The sequence below is a fragment of the Micropterus dolomieu genome, linkage group LG23, assembly GCF_021292245.1.
Source record: "Micropterus dolomieu isolate WLL.071019.BEF.003 ecotype Adirondacks linkage group LG23, ASM2129224v1, whole genome shotgun sequence".
NCBI lineage: Eukaryota > Metazoa > Chordata > Actinopteri > Centrarchiformes > Centrarchidae > Micropterus > Micropterus dolomieu.
The window spans coordinates 23,680,642-23,702,534 of NC_060172.1; the positions used below are offsets into that span (position 1 = coordinate 23,680,642).

General features: G+C 40.0%; 1 protein-coding gene across 1 annotated transcript; it reads left to right on the forward strand.

The window, feature by feature from the left end:
* Positions 1-2,030: 2,030 nt before the first annotated feature.
* Positions 2,031-10,217, forward strand: LOC123963802 (transmembrane protein 47-like). The gene is made up of 3 exons (XM_046040849.1): positions 2,031-2,340; positions 5,530-5,670; positions 9,249-10,217. Exons 1-3 carry the CDS (start codon positions 2,124-2,126, stop codon positions 9,428-9,430), a joined length of 540 nt encoding a protein of 179 aa, XP_045896805.1. The 5' UTR covers positions 2,031-2,123; the 3' UTR covers positions 9,431-10,217.
* The last annotated feature ends 11,676 nt before the right edge of the window (positions 10,218-21,893 follow it).

The following is a 21,893-nucleotide window of genomic DNA, read 5'->3' on the forward strand; positions in this document are numbered from 1 at the left end:
AATATTGACCTCTTCTTTTAAGAGGCAAGTACATAGAGCTCAGTGGCAGACTGGATTACAGAATAGGACATTAGAAAACATAATAGTCATTGAAGGGTACCTTGAGTAGGATCACTGCCTCAACCCCATGGTTCCGCCCTTGGAGTGGAAGAGGTTCAGAAGCCTGAGAGTCTGGAAAAGACAAATAATGAAACCAGCTTTAAAGCCTCAAATATCACAAGTTTACATATTGTTCTTACAACACTTTTAAATGCCTTGTTTGAGTGTAATTAAACCCATTAATTGTGAAGGGACTACTTTAACAGTTTGTATAATCTTAAATAGCCTAGATTTTATTGTCATTGTGCTTTGTCATTATGAGTAATGTTATGTCTGGGTTGGAAAAGCCAGCCAGCAGCAGTGCTGATACAGTGAATTATGAGCTGTACATTAGCTGCCCCGAAATTATCCAACTTCTTCAATAATTTTTTTTTCTTCAGTACAATTTGCCGGAGAAAACTAAATGCAGTAAATTTAATTTGTAATTAACGTTAACGTTACTACATTTGTGCATTAATGCAGTCTCTAAGGCTAGCTAGCTTGTTATGGGGGAGGAGGGGTGGAAGCTTGTGCCAAGGCCAGAAAAATTTGATTAGCTGGGCATTATATATAATGTTCTACATGAAATTCTGACATTGAAACGAACAAAGGCTGGCTTAGAATCACTATAGACAAACTTATATTTTGACACTTTTTCACAGCCAGTAAAGTTGGAATGTTTGGTAACCTGTAGTAACGCATGTTAGCTACCTGTTACTTGTTACATCTTGGTTATAATTTTTTCATTAACTAACAATAATTAAACTGAATTAAACATCTTACCTTTGAGAAAATGGCGGTCCCTTAAAAATGTAGCAGATGACCATGTCCATGTGGTGCAAAGCAGCTTGGAAAGAAGTGCAAGGCGATTAAAACCAAAGTGAAGTCCAAATGAGTAAAATTTAAACATTTTCTGCATCTTTGACATTCCTGATAAAATATAATTAAATTCTACTTGGTGAATTATAGCTGATTTTATTCAAACAATATTGAGCAAAATTTGGTTTGAATAAAATCCTCTAAAAATACATAATTCAAATGTGTTGAATTCAGCTCAACATGATTCCAAACTGCACATAGTCTTTTTTATTATGTATAGGTTACTCATATTTCTTTACTAAATATTAATTAACCCCAGTCTCAGTTTTTACAGTGCATATGGAAAATGCCTTTCCCTAAAAAATACATTTGATTAAATACAAATTAATTTGTCAACTGTAGCTGTTTATTTTATTTTATAATATGTTACCCAAAGCATAGCCTTCTTAAAGATACAAAAAAATCAATAAAATGTTCTTTAATGTGTCAGAAAATAGACATTAAGCTCGGGGGGGGGGCATCTTACCCCACTAGCTGGGAAAAATGCCTTTCTCCTAAAATTTACATCTGATTAAAAATTCTAATTAATTTCTCAACTGTAGGTATTTATTTTACTTTATATTATGTTACACTAAGCATGACCATCTCCAAGATCCAAAAAAATCCCTATAAAATATTATTTTATGTGTCAGCAAATAGACATTGAGCTTAGGGGGGGCGTCTTACCCAACACTACCCTACGACCTTCTTGCAAACGTGTGTGTCTGTGTGTTTCTGTGTGTGCGTGTGTGTGGACAACTTCAAGCACTTCTTTGTGACCAGCTCGCCAACCCTCTGAAAGGACGCTGCTGCCTCCGAGGACCGTAACCAAGTCTCATTTCCTAACGCGACTTTCAAAATAAAAGCACATCAATTGAGGGCTGGTCTTCTCTGCACTGAGCCGTATAAATAACAAATAACAATTACATGAAATTATATTTAATTGAAATCGTGTTTATTGGAAATATTTTTCTGGTAATCTCAGAATTAACCAGCCTATGAAGTGACCTAACAAAAGAGCAATTATTTTGAAAATCCGAGCTAACCGGATGTCTCCCTATAAACTTTTCCAGCTGGACACACACACACAAAGCAGTGAAGGGTATGGTGGGTAAAGACGCACACGGACCGCCAGCGAGCTCACTTCACCCTGACTGACCTGCAGCGGTGTATCCTGTTATGAGAAGATGTCTGTGAACGAGGTGTATGTGTTCCGGCCCTTCAAGCTCATCGCTCTGCTGTGCGTCTTTCTGGCGCTGTGTTTGGACGTGGTGGCTCTGCTGAGCCCAGCCTGGGTCACCGCGGAGCATTTCTCACTGTCTTTGTGGGAGTCCTGCTCCCAGTCCGAGGCACGGCATCCGACGGAGGAGGCTCAGTGGAGCTGCTTCTCCACCCTCACATCTGGTAGGAGTCGGTGTTTGGTTTATTCCACCGTCCTTTGTTGTTTATAACTTTCTGTACTCGGAGTTAGGATGATGTTGCTTTGAGAAAAGGTGCCCCATGGTTTAGAAAGCTGTGATCTCAAGGTTGTAGTGTAGTAACGTACTTTTTTAAGGGAAAACTCTGCCAGTTATATAATAATACGTAAAGCAATGCCATCCGTGTATGTTGTAGAGATGGTTTTACACTGCCATGTTATCAGTGGTTTGTTTCAGGGTCTGTTTTTAGGGCCACGCAAAGGCTGCACACCCTATTTGCTAAAAAACAAGGAGGAAAATGTGTTTGGCAGCTTTGCCCATCATCTCCCCTGGTTTTTGTTTCAGTCGGCTTGTTGGTCTCTGCACAGAAGCTGAGGTATCATGGCTTTCTCCTGCGGCTGAAACATATCCTCTCTTCATACCAGAGCAGTGACGTGGTGTCACTGTGACAAACACATTGTGATGCTCTGCTCAGCCAGCAAGGTTGGACTGATTCATGAGCAACTTGAGCACGCATGAGTTCAAACCATGTTGATTTTTTGTGACAATTAGTGACTGTGACTGGTGACTCAGTCAACAAAGGCTTAGTGAATCACTGTTACATTTAAATATTGACATCAGTGCTTTAACACTATTTGAAGTTCAATTCAATGTCAGCTTCCATGATTAGGATAAGAAAGAACAAGAACATTTGATCTGGGTCTGAGGAGACACAATCACCATCTTCCCCATCATCAGCATCACTGGACCCACCAGGTTGCCTTTTGTTGGGCAGAGAGGCCACATGACAGAAGTGTTTATGGCTCCAACCCCCCTTCCTTTCCTCACCAGGGGAGGAAATCCACATTAAAAGTACCAGATTTACCAGCATTTGGCTGGAGGCTGGTACAGGAGGTTGGGTTGTTATTAGCTGGAGCTTTGTCTCTGTTAAACATACTGTAGTTGGCTGTTAAAATAGTAATAAAAAGACTAATAGCAAACCATATAAAATTAAATACAAATTTAAAGAACATTTAGTAGTTTTGTCCTTACTGGTTTCCATAAGTATGAAAAATATGTAGGATTTTAGCAGTTCATAAATATTAACTGGCCAGAGAGACTTTTGGTGCACTTTGACCACAATCACAGATGCAAACATGTACAGCTATGTAGAGGGAAACATTGCCTCGATGTGACTGACCGCTCTCTGATGTTGAGGAATGTGTTGGGGTGAATAGGAGGTGGGTTTGTTGCTCTGAGTGTCTGCAGAGCTCATTAAAGCAACAGTAGAGGGGCGTGTTGAGGTTAAAGGGGAAGTTCACCAAAAGGCAAAGCAGATTTATTACGCACATATTCTCATAACCATCCCAAGATTCTTGAATTTCAGTCTGTAAGAGGAAAATTAATCATTACCTTGTATGGATTTGTAAAGTCTTTAATGCTGTTATGAAATTCTGTAACCTTTTAAGTAATATGGCCATTTGTATATTCTAAAGTGCACCTGTGTTTTGGTACAATGAAATTTGTTTTGGAGCATGGAGAATAAAGAGGAGTCAGTTCATGTGAGAAAGACATATTTCTTTCCCTCCCAATGTGGCTCAAGGCTGAGAAAGGATTTTGCTAAAGTCAATGATGTTCCTCCCTATCTGTGTGGTAGCAATACATGCTTTTGGTTATCTGTATCTTTTGTCAGACTCTCTGCATACACTACAGTGTTTAGAGCTCTGTCCTTCAGCCGAATTAACTTATTCTGTTAGTCTCTTTTAATAAATAGCACAAAGACAACTGTTTGTTAAAACATTCTTTATTTGTGCATTTCTTCACAAATAAATACACATTTTCTACCCCACAGTCTATTGTTGGAGTGATGTAATCTGGCAGATACAGAATAAATAGTAAGTGGTGAGCAATAGGAAAATATACTGACTTTTTTTTTGACCAAACCAAAATTATAACCACATAATGGACCAAAGATGTTATGAGGGGGAAATAAAATCGAGTTCAGATGTGTCATTAGGGAAAAGTTACTTTTTACCCTCCTGAAGACAAATTAATCAGGAGCTCAAAGAGAGAGAGACACACCCAGCGAAGATTGCTCGCTGAGGTTGTTAGCTTCACCAAATGCAAATTCTCCCTTTGAGTTGAGTCTTTTGAGGTTAGGCTTTCTTCTGACACTGAAAAGTGGGCCATCAAAGAGGGAATACACAATGCAGGCAGAATTGGAAATATTTCACATTTTTTCTGAATACATTTCTGGTTTCAGACTCTGTATCAGTGCTTTACTGAATACAGAGCTAAGCTCAGTTCAGAAAAGCTTTAAAATGCTTTAACAAACTAGTGTTGTGTAGGTCTTTCCAGGGACAAATCCTCTGACGCAGAGGAAGTGAGTTTTACTTTTCCACCAGGAGCAACTGGAGTTTGTTTGGAATAAATAGAACAAACGTGCTGTTAGAAAGCCACCACGGCTGAACCGACACGGAAAAGGCTGGCAGCCACAAGCAGAAACTCCATGGAGATGTCACAGTGTTGTACACGCTTACACATGATATTTGGAGTGCACAGTAATGATTACATAGCACCAAGAAATAAATATAGTACTTATAATATAAGTACTAACTTAATTTTCATGTAAAAATCTACATAAATATAGTAAACCTGTCCTTGATGGAGATAGATAAGCACTGGACAGTGTACTACTGCTGAAATTCAAGAAAAAAACACATAAACATGTAGAAATCTAAAAAATATCAGTTATGTTTGTGGGTGTGAGAGAATAAATGCAGGGGAGGCCAACTTGCACTGAAGCACAGCAATATATGGAGATTTATTTTGGTCTGCTTTGCCTACTACACTATACTATACATACATCTTTATATTACATCTGAAAATACTGACAACATTTAAAGGAAACAGCTGTTTTAATGTCTTCATGTACAGGTTGACAGCTGTTGACAACTGATGACTTGCAGGTACATTTTGCATATTTAATCTAATGACTGTGGCTACCGAGTTACTAATCAGGTATTGCTGATGGACCGTGCAGGCCTGAGTCCATTCTGCTTCACTCACTTCACTCTGTGGAATTAGCTCTCGCTTTGTGTTTGTCAACACAGCGGTTCCATTCAACAGTGTTGTCCTGTGAATTGAGCTTTTGTTGGGATGCTCCACTCTAACCTGCGTGTGTCTCGTCCTGCAGACTGGCAGATTGCCACCCTGGTGCTGCTGGCGGCCGGAGCCGTGGCAACTCTGGTGGCCTTCTTGGTGGCCCTGATTTCCCTCTGCAGAGGGACACAAAGACAGCACTACCGCACCGTAGCTGTGTTCCTCTTCACTGCAGGTACGTCTTTCTCTTCCTTTCTACCCCACCAAAAGTTTTTAAAGCATTTGCACTGTTCTGCCCCGCATGACTGTTTATCCAATGTTCCAACGCATCACGCTCATTCACATTTGAAAACAGAAAGACGGCATATGTACGTTCACCACAACCACAATGATTTCCATAATAGACAGGGGGCTTTTTGTTCCAGTGCTTACATTAAATAGAAGGGTGCAGAAGGAAAGAAGCAGCTGAATGAGGCTTGCTGGTTGAGCTAATTTTTTCTGTGGTGTGGAGTCTGGGGAACTGCCGGCTCACGGGCCAAGAAAAAGCCGCCGCAGAATTTGCAGACTTACCAACAAAGTGAAGTCACTGAGGGGGGAAAAAGCCACCACAGACTCCTCACCCAGCCCTGCATCATAATTGGACTGCTCTTCTCCTGCATGCTTTGTGAGAAGGTCCTTTGGGTGAAGCTGAATTTTGACACTGGTGGGGGAGGATCTATCTATAAAACATATAAACCAAGGTTTAGCGGTCAAGACACATTGTTCCATCTACTATACAGGCACTGTAATAACTGACTCATAGCCTGTGCTTATTTTACTTTAACAATAGGGATAAAATACTAACCTCTCACCACCTGTGCCCAGTTGCCAGTTTCCAAAACAAAATTTTATTATATAAGAAACAGATATCCTGTTATGCATAACACATTTTTACATGGTGCCTATAGACTAAACTAAAAGGAATAGTTTGACATTTTGTGAAAGCCATACACTTATATTTGCTTTCTTTTGATTGATACCACACTCATATTTGTCCAATAAATAGAAAGCCAAAGCCAGCAGCCAATTAGCTTAGCTCAGCTTAGCTTAGCTTAGCTAAGATTAGCTTAGCTTAGCGTGAAGACAGCCTGGCTCCGTCCAAAAGCAAAAAACCCTACTGTTCCTGGACAAGCAATAGTCTGGCACATAACTTCCTGTACAACCACCACAGTGTGGATTAAACAGAGAAGATATATAACCTGTGTATTAGTGAGCTGTAGAGGGGCTGGTAGGCAGCTTTTCTTACTTTTGGAAAGAGTCGGGCTATCTTCTCATCTAATTCTCAACAAGAAAGCAAATAAATGTATTATCCACAATCTCAAACTAATTATTTAACATTTGAGATTCCCTGTGGTGTGGTGTGTCCATTGTTTCAAACCCATGGTGTGTGGAAAGACATTGTTAAGTTTAAATTAAAATCCACAATGTGTTGTTGACACCAAATGTGTCAGTAGGAAGAGGATATACTACTGCCGAAATATGCATAAAATTATTGCCAATACATCTAGTTTTTTCCTTTTGATGTATTGGTGTGGCCGATATAATAGATTAGACCGAATGGTTGGGACAAGCAGAGATGTTAATAATATATAATGTTGTCAAACGGTGCAGAATAGTGTTTAATCTAACTTTTCAGGGGAAATGTAAGGGGTTTTTGTCTGTCTCTGAAAGGCATCTGTCACTCACAAAGGACCAGTGTGTGCAGTCAACTTAATGGCTGTGCCTTTGACTGGTGACCATTTACTGAAAAGAGTGGGAATACAGTGTTATCCTTTCCTGTGTATAATTGCTTTAAGAGCCTTGTGAGAATAAGATCTCTGTACAGGCGCGCAGTTTTCTGCAGCGCAGTAGCAGTGGGGTTGGACTGTTAAATGCCCCTTGGCAGGACCGTGGCTGTGTGGTATTTGTTTTCTATCCGGAAATATGACCTCAGCAGGCTGCTAGCTCTGTCTGGGCTCCATCAACATCGCCACATTCTTGGGCTGCTGTCGGTCATCCTGCACGCCCACTGCTCCGTCCTGTAGGAAGAATAGGAAGGAAAGTCATAGTCACACAAACCCCTAACCCATTCCTCAAGAGTCACCTAGCATGCACGTAAAGGATCTGAAGTAGCTGTTAGAGAAAATAGGCCACAGCACGCCTTTGATCGCACACATGCACGTACACTCACACGCCAACACATTTGCTACCGATAGTTCATGGTCCTGAATGATTTAAAGGGAAAAGGTATTCACAATGATGGAGACATTAAAGTAATTTTCCTTCATGAAGGTCAAAAGAATAACGATGACTGTTGGAAAATTGTTCCACATTTCACAAAACAAAGGAGCTGCACTTTGGGATATTTAAGTCAGAGGAAAAAAGACAGGCCACTTCAAAAGAGTCCCCACTTTCCACTGAGCAAGAAACCCACTGGGAGGTGTGTCATACAAAGATTGTTTTTCTTGAAAAGGGTTTTTGCCTTTTATGCTAAAACATATCTTATGTCTTGTTATTACATTTCATTTTAACCTTACCCTGGAAAGCACTTTTTGGTCCTCGCTTAAAAAGTCCTATGAAAATGAAATTATTTGTATGTGCTTGTCAACAGAATGCATCAGGCTAAATATCTTTTACTATTGTTTAATACACAACATTAGTTTTATAAGAATCACATAAATAAAGAGTAATAAATCATTGAAATGACACCTCAAATCTCCTATATACTGTTTCTTTAATTAAATATTTGAGACTGATTAGTGTTAGTTTTTTAGAGGTGCAGTAAAATAATCAAAGTTTGGTACTGACGAGTCACACTAAATGTCAATACTACAAGGCTCACTGAGGAAGAAAATTACACAAGCCTGTTTTGACATATTGATATTTTCATCTACAGGTTCCTAAAAATGCTCACAATTTTCATTGTCGTACTTGTCATGGGAAAATATTAATTTAAAATTAATAATTTAGAAAGGATCATTTTGATGATGATCTGAAGCAGGAAAAACACAGACTTGAGGAAAATTATCACTTTATAAAGCCATTCTCTGGTTACCATCAGTGACTCTCGGTTCTCTTTTCCAACGCTGAAAATCCTTCAGACTCTTTTGAAAACACATTTCTGCTTTTACAGCAGTGCATTAGCTGTCAGATCTGTTTTTACATTAAGCAGGTCTTTAACGTCCTGTTTTTTATTTGAACTGTGAATTTTTATGGACTAAATGCGATCTCTGAATGCACAAACATACTCCTTGGCAAGGTGGGAAATGAGGACTTTAAAAGTGTGTATAAATAAGATACCAATATGAAGAGGAAGAAAAAGCAGAGGTGTTCACAGTAACAGGACCAGAAGGAGGAACAGGTTTTTGAAAAACGTTAAAATTATGAGAAGTGAAAAAAAAAACATCAGGTAAAAATAGAACCTGCAGTAATTTCAGTTATAGCCATTATGGTACTTGCAACGGTATCATAATATGATGGCATCAGTCATAGTAGTAGTAGTAAGGGGTATGGTAGTAGTAAAAGTTGTAGCGATGGTGGTTGTAGAAGTGAAATTAGTAGCACAAATACTGTTGTAGTAGTGTTTAAGCACGAGGAATAACATTTGTGTTTTGTAATAGTGTTGGTAGCAGTAGTGGAACAATTTGTAGTACTAGAAATAGTAGTGGGAGTATTGTAATGGTGTACTGATGGTGTTAAGCAGGGCTGTGACTAAACATTTTCATTATTGATTAGTAATAAACAAGAAAGTTTTCTTCCAGTAAAATCTTGTGTCTGACTATATTTTGGTTCCAGTGGTTCTGCAGGCCTGTGCTCTGGTCCTCTACCCAATCAAGTTCATCGACGGAACAGTTCTTCAGACTTATCACGAGTTCAACTGGGGCTACGGGCTCGGCTGGGGAGCCACCATCTTCATGTTGGGTGGAGGGATCCTCTTCTGCTTGCGAACGGACATATATGAGGATGGGATGTACTGAGTCCTTTCTCCAGCCCCTAACCCACTGGAAATACACACATAAGCATGTACACACACACGGATAAATTCCCATACAGGAACTGTGCTACTTTTTTTTCAGTCACTCTTCACTCTGAACACAGCACAGTGTATGTGAACACAGACCCTGTTTCTGTGTTCCTCTTGCTGTTTTGCTCTCTCTGTTATTTTTAGATGGGTTGTGAAGGCCTAATTTAGGCCAGGGATGTATGAATAGGACCCCCACCCCTCACATGCAGCCAGTGGGTCTCTCAACCCTGCCGGTATTGGGGGTGAGGTGTTAAAGCTACAGCACGGAGAGCTTTCTGGACAGGCACGAGCCACTGATGCTGGACGTTTCCACTGCACGCTGACCTGGATCTCTATTGTTAAGAGAAACAGGACAGTAGATTCTCAGCACAGACCTGAATGTGCAGCAACTGAACATTTAAAGTGGTTGACTTATCTCCACATTTCCTTATTTTTTTATTCTTTTTGTAGCATTTCACGAGGAGACGCTTGTTGTTAATCTATTTATGGCATCATTTCCCACTTTATAAATATTGAAAAGGCTGAACTTCTCCCTCCGTGTGTTCAAGCTGAAACATATCTAGAAATGCTAAGCCTTCTGATAGTAGAAGTGGAAATTAGACCGCTTCGATGTATGCTAGAGCTCTTGAGTGTTTTTAGTTTGATTGGAAACTCACACTAGTTTCTCTCAAATGAAAAATGTAAATGTGTACAAAGTATTTCTACATGAAGGATAATCCAAAATAAACAATTGTAGTTTTGGGAGTATTAAGAGTGTGAATTATTGTTGCTTGTAAGTTGTTTTGGGTACTACCATGTGACATTCTGCAGCTTATCCGTCACTCTGACACCAGTGGGTCACAAACTGACCTCTGACAGAATTTTGAGAGTAGAAGGGGTCATCAGGGGCGTCCCCTTTTTGGGCCAACACTTTCATTATCCAGTGCACACATTCCTCAGAGGAAGCCACCCCAGGCTCTTTAAAGAGACATCACCAGGTTGCTCGCTTCCAGCTAGTTGGTGTGAATATATGACTCATTGGTTGAAGCATACTGAGCATAAAACAGTTTATTGCAAACCACTAGACACTTTTTGCAGTTAAATATTACAACTTCCTGCAAGGTGAAATGTACATTTCATGTAATCCTGGACATTTGTACAGCACTGCCACATTATTTGCTTGTCATGGATAAATGTGCTCAAAGACTAAAATTCAAATTGTAGATAACATTTATTGTGAAAAATTACACTTTTTTCCTTTTTTTACCCTTTAGTCTGCAGATCATATAGCTGTGGGTAGTTTATTCATGTTTTTTTGTGCTAATGAGAGGCAAGTAAAGTTAAAATATCTATATTATTTACTTGGGTGTTTTGTGTGAAAAAGAAAGCACTGCCACACCTGAGCAGTCTGGTGTAAAGTCTCCATGTACACATTTTCTTTACCCCCACAGATTTCAAACTGCAACAGCTGGTTAAAGAAAGTCTGGAAAGGCAAATAAACAATTTGCAAAGCTGCAGCAACGTGACAACACCCCAGCTGTGGACAATAGTTACACCTGAATCAACAGCTCCAAGGGGGGAAAAAAAGACCCAAATTACTGTGCCATGTGAACCTGATACTTTGCTCCTCTTGGTAGTGTTATGTGGTGTGTTGAGTGTGTGAGGTGCCAGGGCAATGGTTGTCTTATAATAGCAGTGACCTCTCGGGAATCTTTGAAATTTGACTTACACATTATACAGTGTCTTAAGCATGACACATGTTACTTTCTGGTCCCACATACATGTAAAGAATGTTGTCATTAGTTCATAATCAAAGATGTTTTGACAGTGAGGGGGCGGACATCTACTCGGGAGAATTTTTTTTGTCCTACATTCTACAGTAGAAGAATATTTTAAATCTTTCACGATATATTCACGTAGACCCTCAGTATACCAGCAGATTTTTTTCCCAGAGCAAGGCAAGCAAGACTTTTTAAATTATGCACTTGCTAGTTTTGGTGTGTTGTAAAAGTCAGAGGTCAGTATGCCAGTAGGCGTTCATTTTTAGCTCTCACAGTTACTGCTCTTCTTGCATTACATGCAACTGCATAGTATATAGGAATATGCACTAAATAAAATGTCTTACCAAAGGCATTGTTCACAGTGTTGGGCAGTAGCGTCGCTACAAGAAGTTTAACTACATTTCTCAGTAGCTTGGTGGCAGTGTCGCTATTTTCTAAATCAAATAGCTTTTCAGTAACGAAGCTCTTTTACTGACAGAGTAGCGCGGTAGCTTCCACACACACTACTACACTTTCTGAAGCATTTCTGAAGGATCAGTAAGTGAGGCCACCGCGACACACGGACCTGTACGTGCAGCCGGCAGAAGCGCTTCCGCGTGACGGTGACATCACGTACCCATCACTGGGCTGATCACTTGCTGTAGTGAAATAAAGACACGCGCGATTGAGTTTACTTTCTACTGTGATAGTTATTGTAACACCTCTTGTGAGAAGGGTCAGGGTCCAGCCTGGCCACCTCTTCCTCTAGTAAGGAGGAAACTTTGATATGTTGTGGCAGAAAGTTGTTTCCATGAGATGAGAGTTTCTCTCTATCTCTCTCTCTCTCTGGCCTAACGCCATGAATGTTTAGGTTGCAATGCTGCCAAAGCACTACTAATTCATTTATAAACAATTAAAAAGTATATAATTAATAAACAATGAAATTACATTATAAAAACTAAAGAAAGAGGGAAAAAAACAACCAAAAACAAACACAAAATATGTTACATTGAAAATATGTCTTGTTTTTTGACAAGCAGTAGACCTTTTCAAAGGAACAATTATTAAAAAAACAAATAATATTACGGATAATAATGTGATAATAGTAACTTTATACAAACAACAATGGTTCTTGTTTGTTGCATGAGGAAATACATTTAGCTGCAATGATATTGCAATAAGCAGGAGAGTTTCTGTGTGTCTGATTTAGCTCTCTTGTGCGCACACACACTGTTTGGAGCAGGTTTTTAGTCTTTCTTCTATGCTACTGTGGAATGAAGTTGGTTCAATATAAATGTGTGTGTGTGTGTGTGTGTGTATGCGTGTGTGTATATACACTTTTGCCATGGGGCTGTAGCTTAGCTTGCTACATTTCACTGGGGGATAGCTTCTGTGTAGTGAAGCTTAATTTAATGTAGAGTAGCTGGTAGCTTAGCTCACTACATTTTCCAAGTAGCTTGCCCAACACTGATTGTTCATATTTTACAGTAAATACAAGTGCCTGTTCGTCATTTCCCCTTTGATCTGATTCTGTTTACTTGGGTCCGCCTCTGCATTCAGTACCTGCATGAGCAACATGTTTGACCACACTCTTAACTTAATTAATTAATGTCTTTTCCCAACTAGTGGTCAAACTTGATAATATCTGCTGTTGTGAGGCTGTGAGAGCCATCATAAAGCATGAGAGCCAAAGCTGAATTCTTTCTTTCAAGTAGTGACATGTATAAAAAAAAAATTCTGTGATGCTGTTTGGTTGGCTTATCGTTATCTTCGTTTCTATATGCTTTATGAAAATATAGAGTTGGAACAGAGAGATGTATAGATACGCAGGAAAACCAGGTCTACGCTTACACACAGGAGTGGCTGGGATTTTTTTGATGGAACTAGGCAAAAAAAAAGGACCAGACTTTAGTGAGACTAACCTGAAACACCAATCCCAAATTGTTGTAATGATCATTATTAAATTAATTATATACACATATTTTAAAAAACAGAATAATGCTGCAGCTGAGTATAATTCTGCCATCTGGCAGCTGCTGCTCATGTTCTCATCTCTGAATACTTTGGACATGACCACAGCTTTTCCCACTAATGCAGAGGATTTACACAACTCTTACTGTATATCAGCATGGGAAACAAAACCAAAGACAAATCATTTGATCCAGAAGTTAGAACAGACAACACATTTAGTCACATTTGATTGCAAGTCTCAAACAATGAATTGTATTTGTAGTGAAGATAATGTGCCCTTTGGAGAGTAGCCCGGCCCCTGGGTGCAGTAACCAGCCAGGCCCTGCACTCTTTCACTCGGCAGGGACAGATTCCAGTTACTGAGCCTAGGGGACAGAGACAAAGATGGCCTCTGACACCTTGGTGCCTGAGGAGGGAAATTGTTGTTTTAAGTGAAACGGTTATGCACAGGTATACTGAAAATGCAAGAAAATTATGTATGCAAACCTGAAGTTGTCCAGCTTCTCCTCTGATAGCTGAGGCGTGGAAGTCCTCTGCAATCTAGTCAGGCCGATGAATGAACTGAAAAGTAACACCTGGGCTATACATTACCCTCCAACCTATCCTCTATCAAGCTTGGCTCCACCAAAATTACATATTAACCCAAGAAGTTAGTCACTTCTCATCCACTATCACACTTGTGATGCCCTGCAGTCCCCTGGGTCCCATTAAACCCAAATTCAACAGTAAATCCACTTGAATAACCTTTGTGTGCCTCCTCAGAACAATTTTATCATTCAGTGAGCTGCATAACATCCATTATTTTCTGTTTTGTCATGCGGCAAGGGTGCTTCATTTGGATGAGACCCACAGCAGTTACAGATTGCATCCAAATTATTGCGTGCATGCTTTATCAGAGTTTCTCTCATTTATTCTCCTCATATTAATCTTAAAAGGACTTTGTCTTGTTACCAGTGGCCCAACCCCCCCCACCACACACACACACACACACACACACACACACACACACACACACACATCGAGTGTCAGGGATGAACATGGCGACCTGTTGTGGGAAGCAGTCAGCTGCCTGACCTTGTGGATGTCAGTGAATGTTGGATAAAACGAAAAAAAAAACAGCAGTCAGCCTAAAGCCAGATGGTTACTTTCCCAACATGAAAGAAAATATCACGCTGTGGAAATTCAATATTTAATGTCTGCTCGCGCTACAAATTGATCAGTTTGGTGAGATCTATTCGATTTGTCAACAGAAGATGGTAGTCTGTTTGTTAAATAAGGGCAAGGAATACACAATAGAATAGTACCTGCACACTGAATCAGAACTTCCTTATGCTTTATAGGCAATGTTTTAATCCAGCTCCAGCTGGTCTTCCTCAAATACCCACACCTGAAGGTGAGAAATCCTCTACATAACAAGGTGACCGGTGGCATCATAAGCACTTAATTCCACCCACATGTGTCAAAACAGAATATACTAAATGAAAGATATTAATGCAAACAGGTTATATATATATATATATGGATGGATTCTGTTGTGACCTAGTGATTTAAATATATATATAGAGAGAGAGAGAGATAAATATATATACATATACACTCACCTAAAGGATTATTAGGAACACCTGTTCAATTTCTCATTAATGCAATTATCTAATCAACCAATCACATGGCAGTTGCTTCAATGCATTTAGGGGTGTGGTCCTGGTCAAGACAATCTCCTGAACTCCAAACTGAATGTCAGAATGGGAAAGAAAGGTGATTTAAGGAATTTTGAGCGTGGCATGGTTGTTGGTGCCAGACTGGCCGGTCTGAGTATTTCACAATCTGCTCAGTTACTGGGATTTTCACGCACAACCATTTCTAGGGTTTACAAAGAATGGTGTGAAAAGGGAAAAACATCCAGTATGCGGCAGTCCTGTGGGCGAAAATGCCTTGTTGATGCTAGAGGTCAGAGGAGAATGGGCTGACTGATTCAAGCTGATAGAAGAGCAACTTTGACTGAAATAACCACTCGTTACAACCGAGGTATGCAGCAAAGCATTTGTGAAGCCACAACACGCACAACCTTGAGGCGGATGGGCTACAACAGCAGAAGACCCCTCCGGGTACCACTCATCTCCACTACAAATAGGAAAAAGTGGCTACAATTTGCAAGAGCTCACCAAAATTGGACAGAAAAATGTTGCCTGGTCTGATGAGTCTCGATTTCTGTTGAGACATTCAGATGGTAGAGTCAGAATTTGGCGTAAACAGAATGAGAACATGGATCCATCATGCCTTGTTACCACTATGCAGGCTGCTGGTGGTGGTGTAATGGTGTGGAGGATGTTTTCTTGGCACACTTTAGGCCCCTTAGTGCCAATTGGGCATCGTTTAAATGCCACAGCCTACCTGAGCTTTGTTTCTGACCATGTCCATCCCTTTATGGCCACCATGTACCCATCCTCTGATGGCTACTTCCAGCAGGATAATGCACCATGTCACAAAGCTCGAATCATTTCAAATTGGTTTCTTGAACATGACAATGAGTTCACTGTACTAAAATGGCCCCCACAGTCACCAGATCTCAACCCAATAGAGCATCTTTGGGATGTGGTGGAACGGGAGCTTCGTGCCCTGGATGTGCATCCCACAAATCTCCATCAACTGCAAGATTGCTATCCTATCAATATGGGCCAACCTTTCTAAAGAATGCTTTCAGCACCTTGTTGAATCAATGCCACGTAGAATTAAGGCAGTTCTGAAGGCGAAAGGGGGTCGAACACAGTATTAGTATGGTGTTCCTAATAATCCTTTAGGTGAGTGTATATTTAGCCCTGTCCACTGATTAACAATCTTCAGAAATACCTTGTTTTGAGTGCTTGGACACTATTCTTCAAACAGACGTGTCAACGCTACTTGCAAAGCCAATATCAATGAGGAATAAAACCATGTCTAACTGGTAACACAGTGGTATATGATAAAGACCTTCTTACCTAATGCACATTTACACTGGAAGAAAAGTACGGAGTGGTCAACAAAAGTGTTTGTGATTTATCTGGTGCTGAGTACTGTGCAAAGTATGTAATTTGACAGTTTTTTCCCCCTCCGCCTTTGCGGGAAGATATGTCTTGGTGAATGAGAGGAGGCTTTCAAAGCACAGCAGGAGCTTGGAGGCTGCCACAGAAGGCTTTTTTAACCGCACACGTTCACTCAATCAGCTCCACAGGGAAGTTCCTTGATCCTTTCAAAGAGACGAGGACAACACTAACTACAGCTGTATGTTGGCATGTCATATGTCCAGATATTGTATATGGGTGTGTATTTGCAGGTGTGCAGAGATTTGTTCCAGCTTAATTGACTTTTACACGTGTCCAATTATTGCCTCTCAGTCGGTTATGGAATATATTTAATGAAGCTGTTAACATGCAGAGTAAGAAAAAAAAAATGTCCTGTCAATATTCCCGTTTGAATCTCCTCAGCCCCCATGGGTTTCAAGGTACGTCAATCATTTCTTTCCAACCATGAAATGCCGCCATAGTGGTGGGGTTGTAAACACGCTGCATCAAATGTCTAAGGAAAAGAAACTCCGGTAAGATCTGCCTCAGACATAGAGTAGGGACTCTACGTCTGATGCAGATTCATTGCAAATCTACTCAGCTTTTGTTTTTCACAAAGACACGTTGTAGATTAAATGTAGCTCAGAGGTTGAAAGGTATCTATATTTTAGACTTCTGTAGAATCTGTACAAGTGTAAAAAATGTTTTAGGGGGTTTATGTGCCAAATTATTCCTTGGCAAGGACCAGATGCTAGGAAATTAGCAGAGACTCGGGAAAGTTACTTGTCCCTGCCAAGAAATAGTCTACATATACTCCCAGTAAAACCACAACATGACATTTTTACACAATTTATACGAATTTTAATAACCAAGATTTAACATGTCTGTGAGCTTTAGAGGTGCTTGTGGGTGGATTTTTTACCACCTTTGGAAACAGCCAGGCAAGCTGTTTCCCCCTGTTTCCAGTCAGTCACTTTTCTAAGCTAAGTTAGCCGGCTTCATACATGATTGTATAGACATGAGAGGGGCATCAGTTGCCTCATACAACCCTCCGCAAGATATCAAACAAGTGTATTTCCGAAACTACAAGTGTTTTCCCACGGCATTTTTCAGTGGAGGCCCATCACCTGAAATAAAGAATGCCTCCCATTAATGTCTGAAGAAATTATTACATCTTAATGAAAGCTTATATTGGGCTCATTAAGATTCAGGAAAATAAGCATTGGTGCTACATCCCACTGCAAAGGCAACATATTTAATGAGTAAAGGCAATTGTTAAACCAGTCATGTAGTAATACATTGATAACAGAAAGAGACTTATCAGTATCTGTCAGATTCAGCTCAGCTGGTGATTGATTGAGTGATTTTCTTGCTTTCTTGCACGATATCTAATATAGCATACATCATATAGATTATATACAAATGTAAAAGCTTTAAGTTGGTTACTTGGTAAGAATATATTTCTTTATAGTATAGCAGATTTTCACACTATAATATATGATGCCTTGTAATTTGCAACCAAATAAATGAATGTCTATTTTGCTTCTCTATCAAGGATTTTTCAATAGTCATTTAACAAGTACCCTTTTCTATTTGCTCGTCTAAACACCAATGAAGCAGCTCCCTCATCTGTGCAGAGAGGCTACAATGGTGATATGGTCTGTTAATCACTAGACAGCATCCCCGATAGGAACCGTCTGAGTCAGATAGAGAAAAAGTTTCGAGTCAAGTGGGAGGAAACAGAACTGCAAAGGAGTAATCATGAGGATATTACTGTGCAAAAGACCTTCTCCAACGGCAGCTGAGGGTAAGAGGGGTGTAATTTTCAAACTGTGTGAAGCACAACGAGACAACACCTTTAACCTGTCAAAAGTTTAACCGCAATCAAAGAACAATCTTCAGTAATAACTACAAGAAGAAGCTTGAAACCCCATTCTCCAATGCCAGTAATATCTAGATTAAGTTGGTTTCATTGGCCTGTCGACAGATCATCCTGTCCTGTAGGACACAAAAACTGTAGGCACCTGCTTCAGTTAAGAAAAAATACTTTTACTGTTACCATCCTGAGATCTCAAACCTGATTTACTTTTGAACAATTCACACTTTACGTTAGACCTCTATCGAATATATGAAGAAAGACCTGTCAACAGTGTAAGCAACTTTTGAATCATGTCAGTCATGTCAGAAAAAGGTCATTGGCATCCTTAACTACTTTTTAAAGTAATGGAAGAAAAACAAAATACACTTGGTGTCTCTGCTTAGGGGCTGGAAACAGAGAGGCTGAACATCTGGCTCCAGGTTTGTCTACTTGGCTGTGTTATTTAGAAGAGCAACATAGTTGATGTAAGCACAAGGCAACACACAGACAAAAGGTTCGCCTGGCTCAGACCCAATTACACACCACCGTGACAGCATGAATTGAGAGGTAGTGCAAACATGTACAAACACAGACACCATCAAATACACCCTACGCACTCTCCGCGAATGTGCGCCAATGTGCACACACATTTACTTTGAATATATCCAGAAGGAGGAAACGGAACTGATGCCAATGTGCTCGCAGACAGTCTCTCTCTCTCTCTCTCTCTCACTCTCTCACAAACAGACACAAAGCAACCAAAAAAGCTGAGACAGGTAGAAACCAAACCACGGTACGACTTACTGAATTTTTCATAATGTTTTTACTGGCCTGTCAGGAGCGTCGGAGGAGTGTAGTGTGTATGTGCGCTTGTATATGTGCATATGTGCAGATGGAAATTGTATACGTATGTGCTGTTGATTTCAGTTTTTTTGTATTTGTGTGTGTGTGTGTGTGTTTGTGTGGCTGGCTGGGAATGACAGGCCACTGCTGTGATTGGCTGTCAAGGCAGTGCTCACTAGGGAGCCTGCGGCCAGCAGCTACAGTCAGTTCGGGTCACATGATGATTTTGGCAGGGTGGCGAGTTCAGTTCAAGACTGAAAAAATATATTTTTGACAAGTCTATACAAGCCAGTATCTAATATGTAAGACAATGTTACTTTCAAAAGTTGTTGTTGGAAGGTGAGACACATTTTAAAGGATTGTGTTTTTGGCCTTGTCACGAAACAGTATGACCCACCGGTTCAAGTCAAGTCAGTCATTTAGTATCTGGACATTTTACTCCTTCACACAGCCATGCAATTAGGGCTGGGTGAAATTAAAATTATGCTATTAATTAAAATACATTCTGATGTGAATATATACCATGAAAATCACATAAACATTATGTACATTCATGTTTAATGAAATTTACTGTGCTCCACTGTTATGCATGCCATTAGTCAAATAAAAACTTAAAGCAGTGTTAATTCCATTGGGGGGTGATTAATTGGCCACTTTGGGGCAGCAGAAAGAGCACTACATACATTTTTTTTCAAACTGTTAACTACTTACACATCCAGCAGACACAGAGTAACATTAGCATCCATTTGGAGACTATGCTCACTAGCTAGTCGTTAACTAAGCAACACGACTGAAACAAAACAGTAAAGTTGCGGTGAATTTGAGCTGAAAGAGGAAAATGTATACCGCATCTGTCACTAGAAAATAAATTGTTAAAATAAATATATTAGTAGTGCAACTTTAAATTACTTATTTTCTTAGTTTTTGAATTGCAGTTTGCTTGGAATCATTCATTTAGACAATGAACAATACTATTATAAATATTCCTATTATGTTCTACTTGAAGTAGATAAATCATAATATTAAATTGTTGCCCAGCAGTAATTACAAGCTGCAGCAGTAGTTGCTTTTGCTTCAGTGATATTGATTAGGATTCAGAACTATTGTAATATTAGCAAAACTTTTACCCCTCGAAGGCCTCCAAACAACAAACAATATAAGAGCAATACTTTAGCTGGGTCAGGTAATTTTGCCTCTCATTAAATCACTATTCTTTAGTTCTTAGAGTGGGAGCTTGAAAGCACTTAGAAAACAATTTTCCAAATGACGGCTTGATGTTGATCTGCCAATAAATTATTGGTGAAAGGAGGTAAACAAACATGTGATGCTGTGGATTTATTACTCTATGTCTTTACACCTGAGAGCAAATGTTCCAATCCTAATGTATGCTGGAAAAGTCAGCTAGACGCTGGCTAGCTTGTTAGAAGACTAGCAAACCAAGAGCTGTAGAGGTGCTGAGGTCAGTTTCTTTTCCCTCTGTCTTTTCTCATCTGTGCGCCCCCTCCTCTTCCTCTGTGGTCCTTTTTTTTCCCCTCCCCTGACCTCCCTCACCGCCTGCACCTTATCCCCCTTCCTCCTCCCCAGTCTCCCTCCTCTCTGTTTGTTTATCCGTTTGCTTGTTACCCTCTCAGTCCATCCTCTCCAAGTGTCCCTCCCTCCCTCTCAATCTCGCTCAGTAACAGGTGAGTTCGCAGAACTAATTACAGGAGGCTATCCCAGGGTGCAGCGGGGGCCGGCTCATTTGCAGGCGAAGGGAGCGCGAGAAGGCTGTCTAATAACATTTTCTACCGCCTGATTAAAAACAGCCCATAAATCACTTGTTCACATGGGTCTATGCACACGCACGCGCATGTATACACACACAGTCTCAAATAGAGTCATCAGCCACGTGGCTTTAATACACACTAAAATACTGTACAACCAATTTGAGGGCCTGACAGACAGAAACACACACACACACACACACACACTCACACACACACACACACACCCTTGCACATCATGTAAAGCCAATGAAAATTACGCTGTTTATACGTTCATATAATGTTATAGTATAGCCATAGATTTTATATAGTTTATGTTGAGCAGAGAACGCCTCCAGTTTAAGTTTCATTTTAATTTGTTTGATGAGGAAATAAAAATGCAAAGAGGGCGATAATGACCTCCGTGAGGAATTCGAACAATGGGAATGAACGATGTCAAAACGATGCACCAACTCCAAAGTGATTTCAGTGATGAGCAGAGAGCTCATTAATGCGTTTCACTCTTCGACACTTACGGGGGCCCCCATTGATTTTCCTCACCCGCCTCATTTATTGTTTACGTCCTCCTTACATGACTGAACAAGGAAATGAACATGGGATGGACTAAACAGTTCTAACATGTAGATGACAGCCGGCCAGCATGTGCATGAATAAATCTGCACACACTACGGTGTAATTTAGTGCAAGGATAGTAAGGTTAATGACATGTTCTGCAGCTTTGTCTATTAAATGTCAGAATATAGTTATAAATGCTAATCCCAATTTCCCAAAGCCCGAAGGGACAACTTTACATTGCTTGTTATGTGACCAACCATCCAATATATATATATATATATCTCTATCTCCTTTATTTAACCAGGAGAGTCCCATTGAGATCAAGAACATCTTTTGCAAGGGTCACCTGGCCAAGACAGGCAGCAACATATAAAAAAATACAAACACATAGTCTTCTGTGTTATTTGTCTGTGCCTATCAAGCTAATATTTCATAAAGTCATTTTAAATCATTTTTACACTCTAAGAGCATTTACATATTAAGGCATCTGCCTCTAAGTCTTTCATTTTTGATTTAAATGCATTTAGCGAGATTAATTCAGTAGTTCATTCATTGGGTAGTTTACAATTACCAACTTATGAAGGTGGACTTTTTCTAGACTTTATTAGTTTAGATGTGACAATATGTGCCCCCCCCCCCCCCCCCCCCC

What these genes read in the sequence shown, in the direction of transcription:
- LOC123963802 (XM_046040849.1), top strand. Translation starts at nt 2,124, where the DNA reads ATGTCTGTGAACGAGGTGTATGTGTTCCGGCCCTTCAAGCTCATCGCT. An exon ending in CTTCTCCACCCTCACATCTG is followed by an intron (nt 2,341 to 5,529) that starts GTAGGAGTCGGT and finishes CTCGTCCTGCAG; the next exon opens with ACTGGCAGATTGCCACCCTG. An exon ending in TGTGTTCCTCTTCACTGCAG is followed by an intron (nt 5,671 to 9,248) that starts GTACGTCTTTCT and finishes TTTTGGTTCCAG; the next exon opens with TGGTTCTGCAGGCCTGTGCT.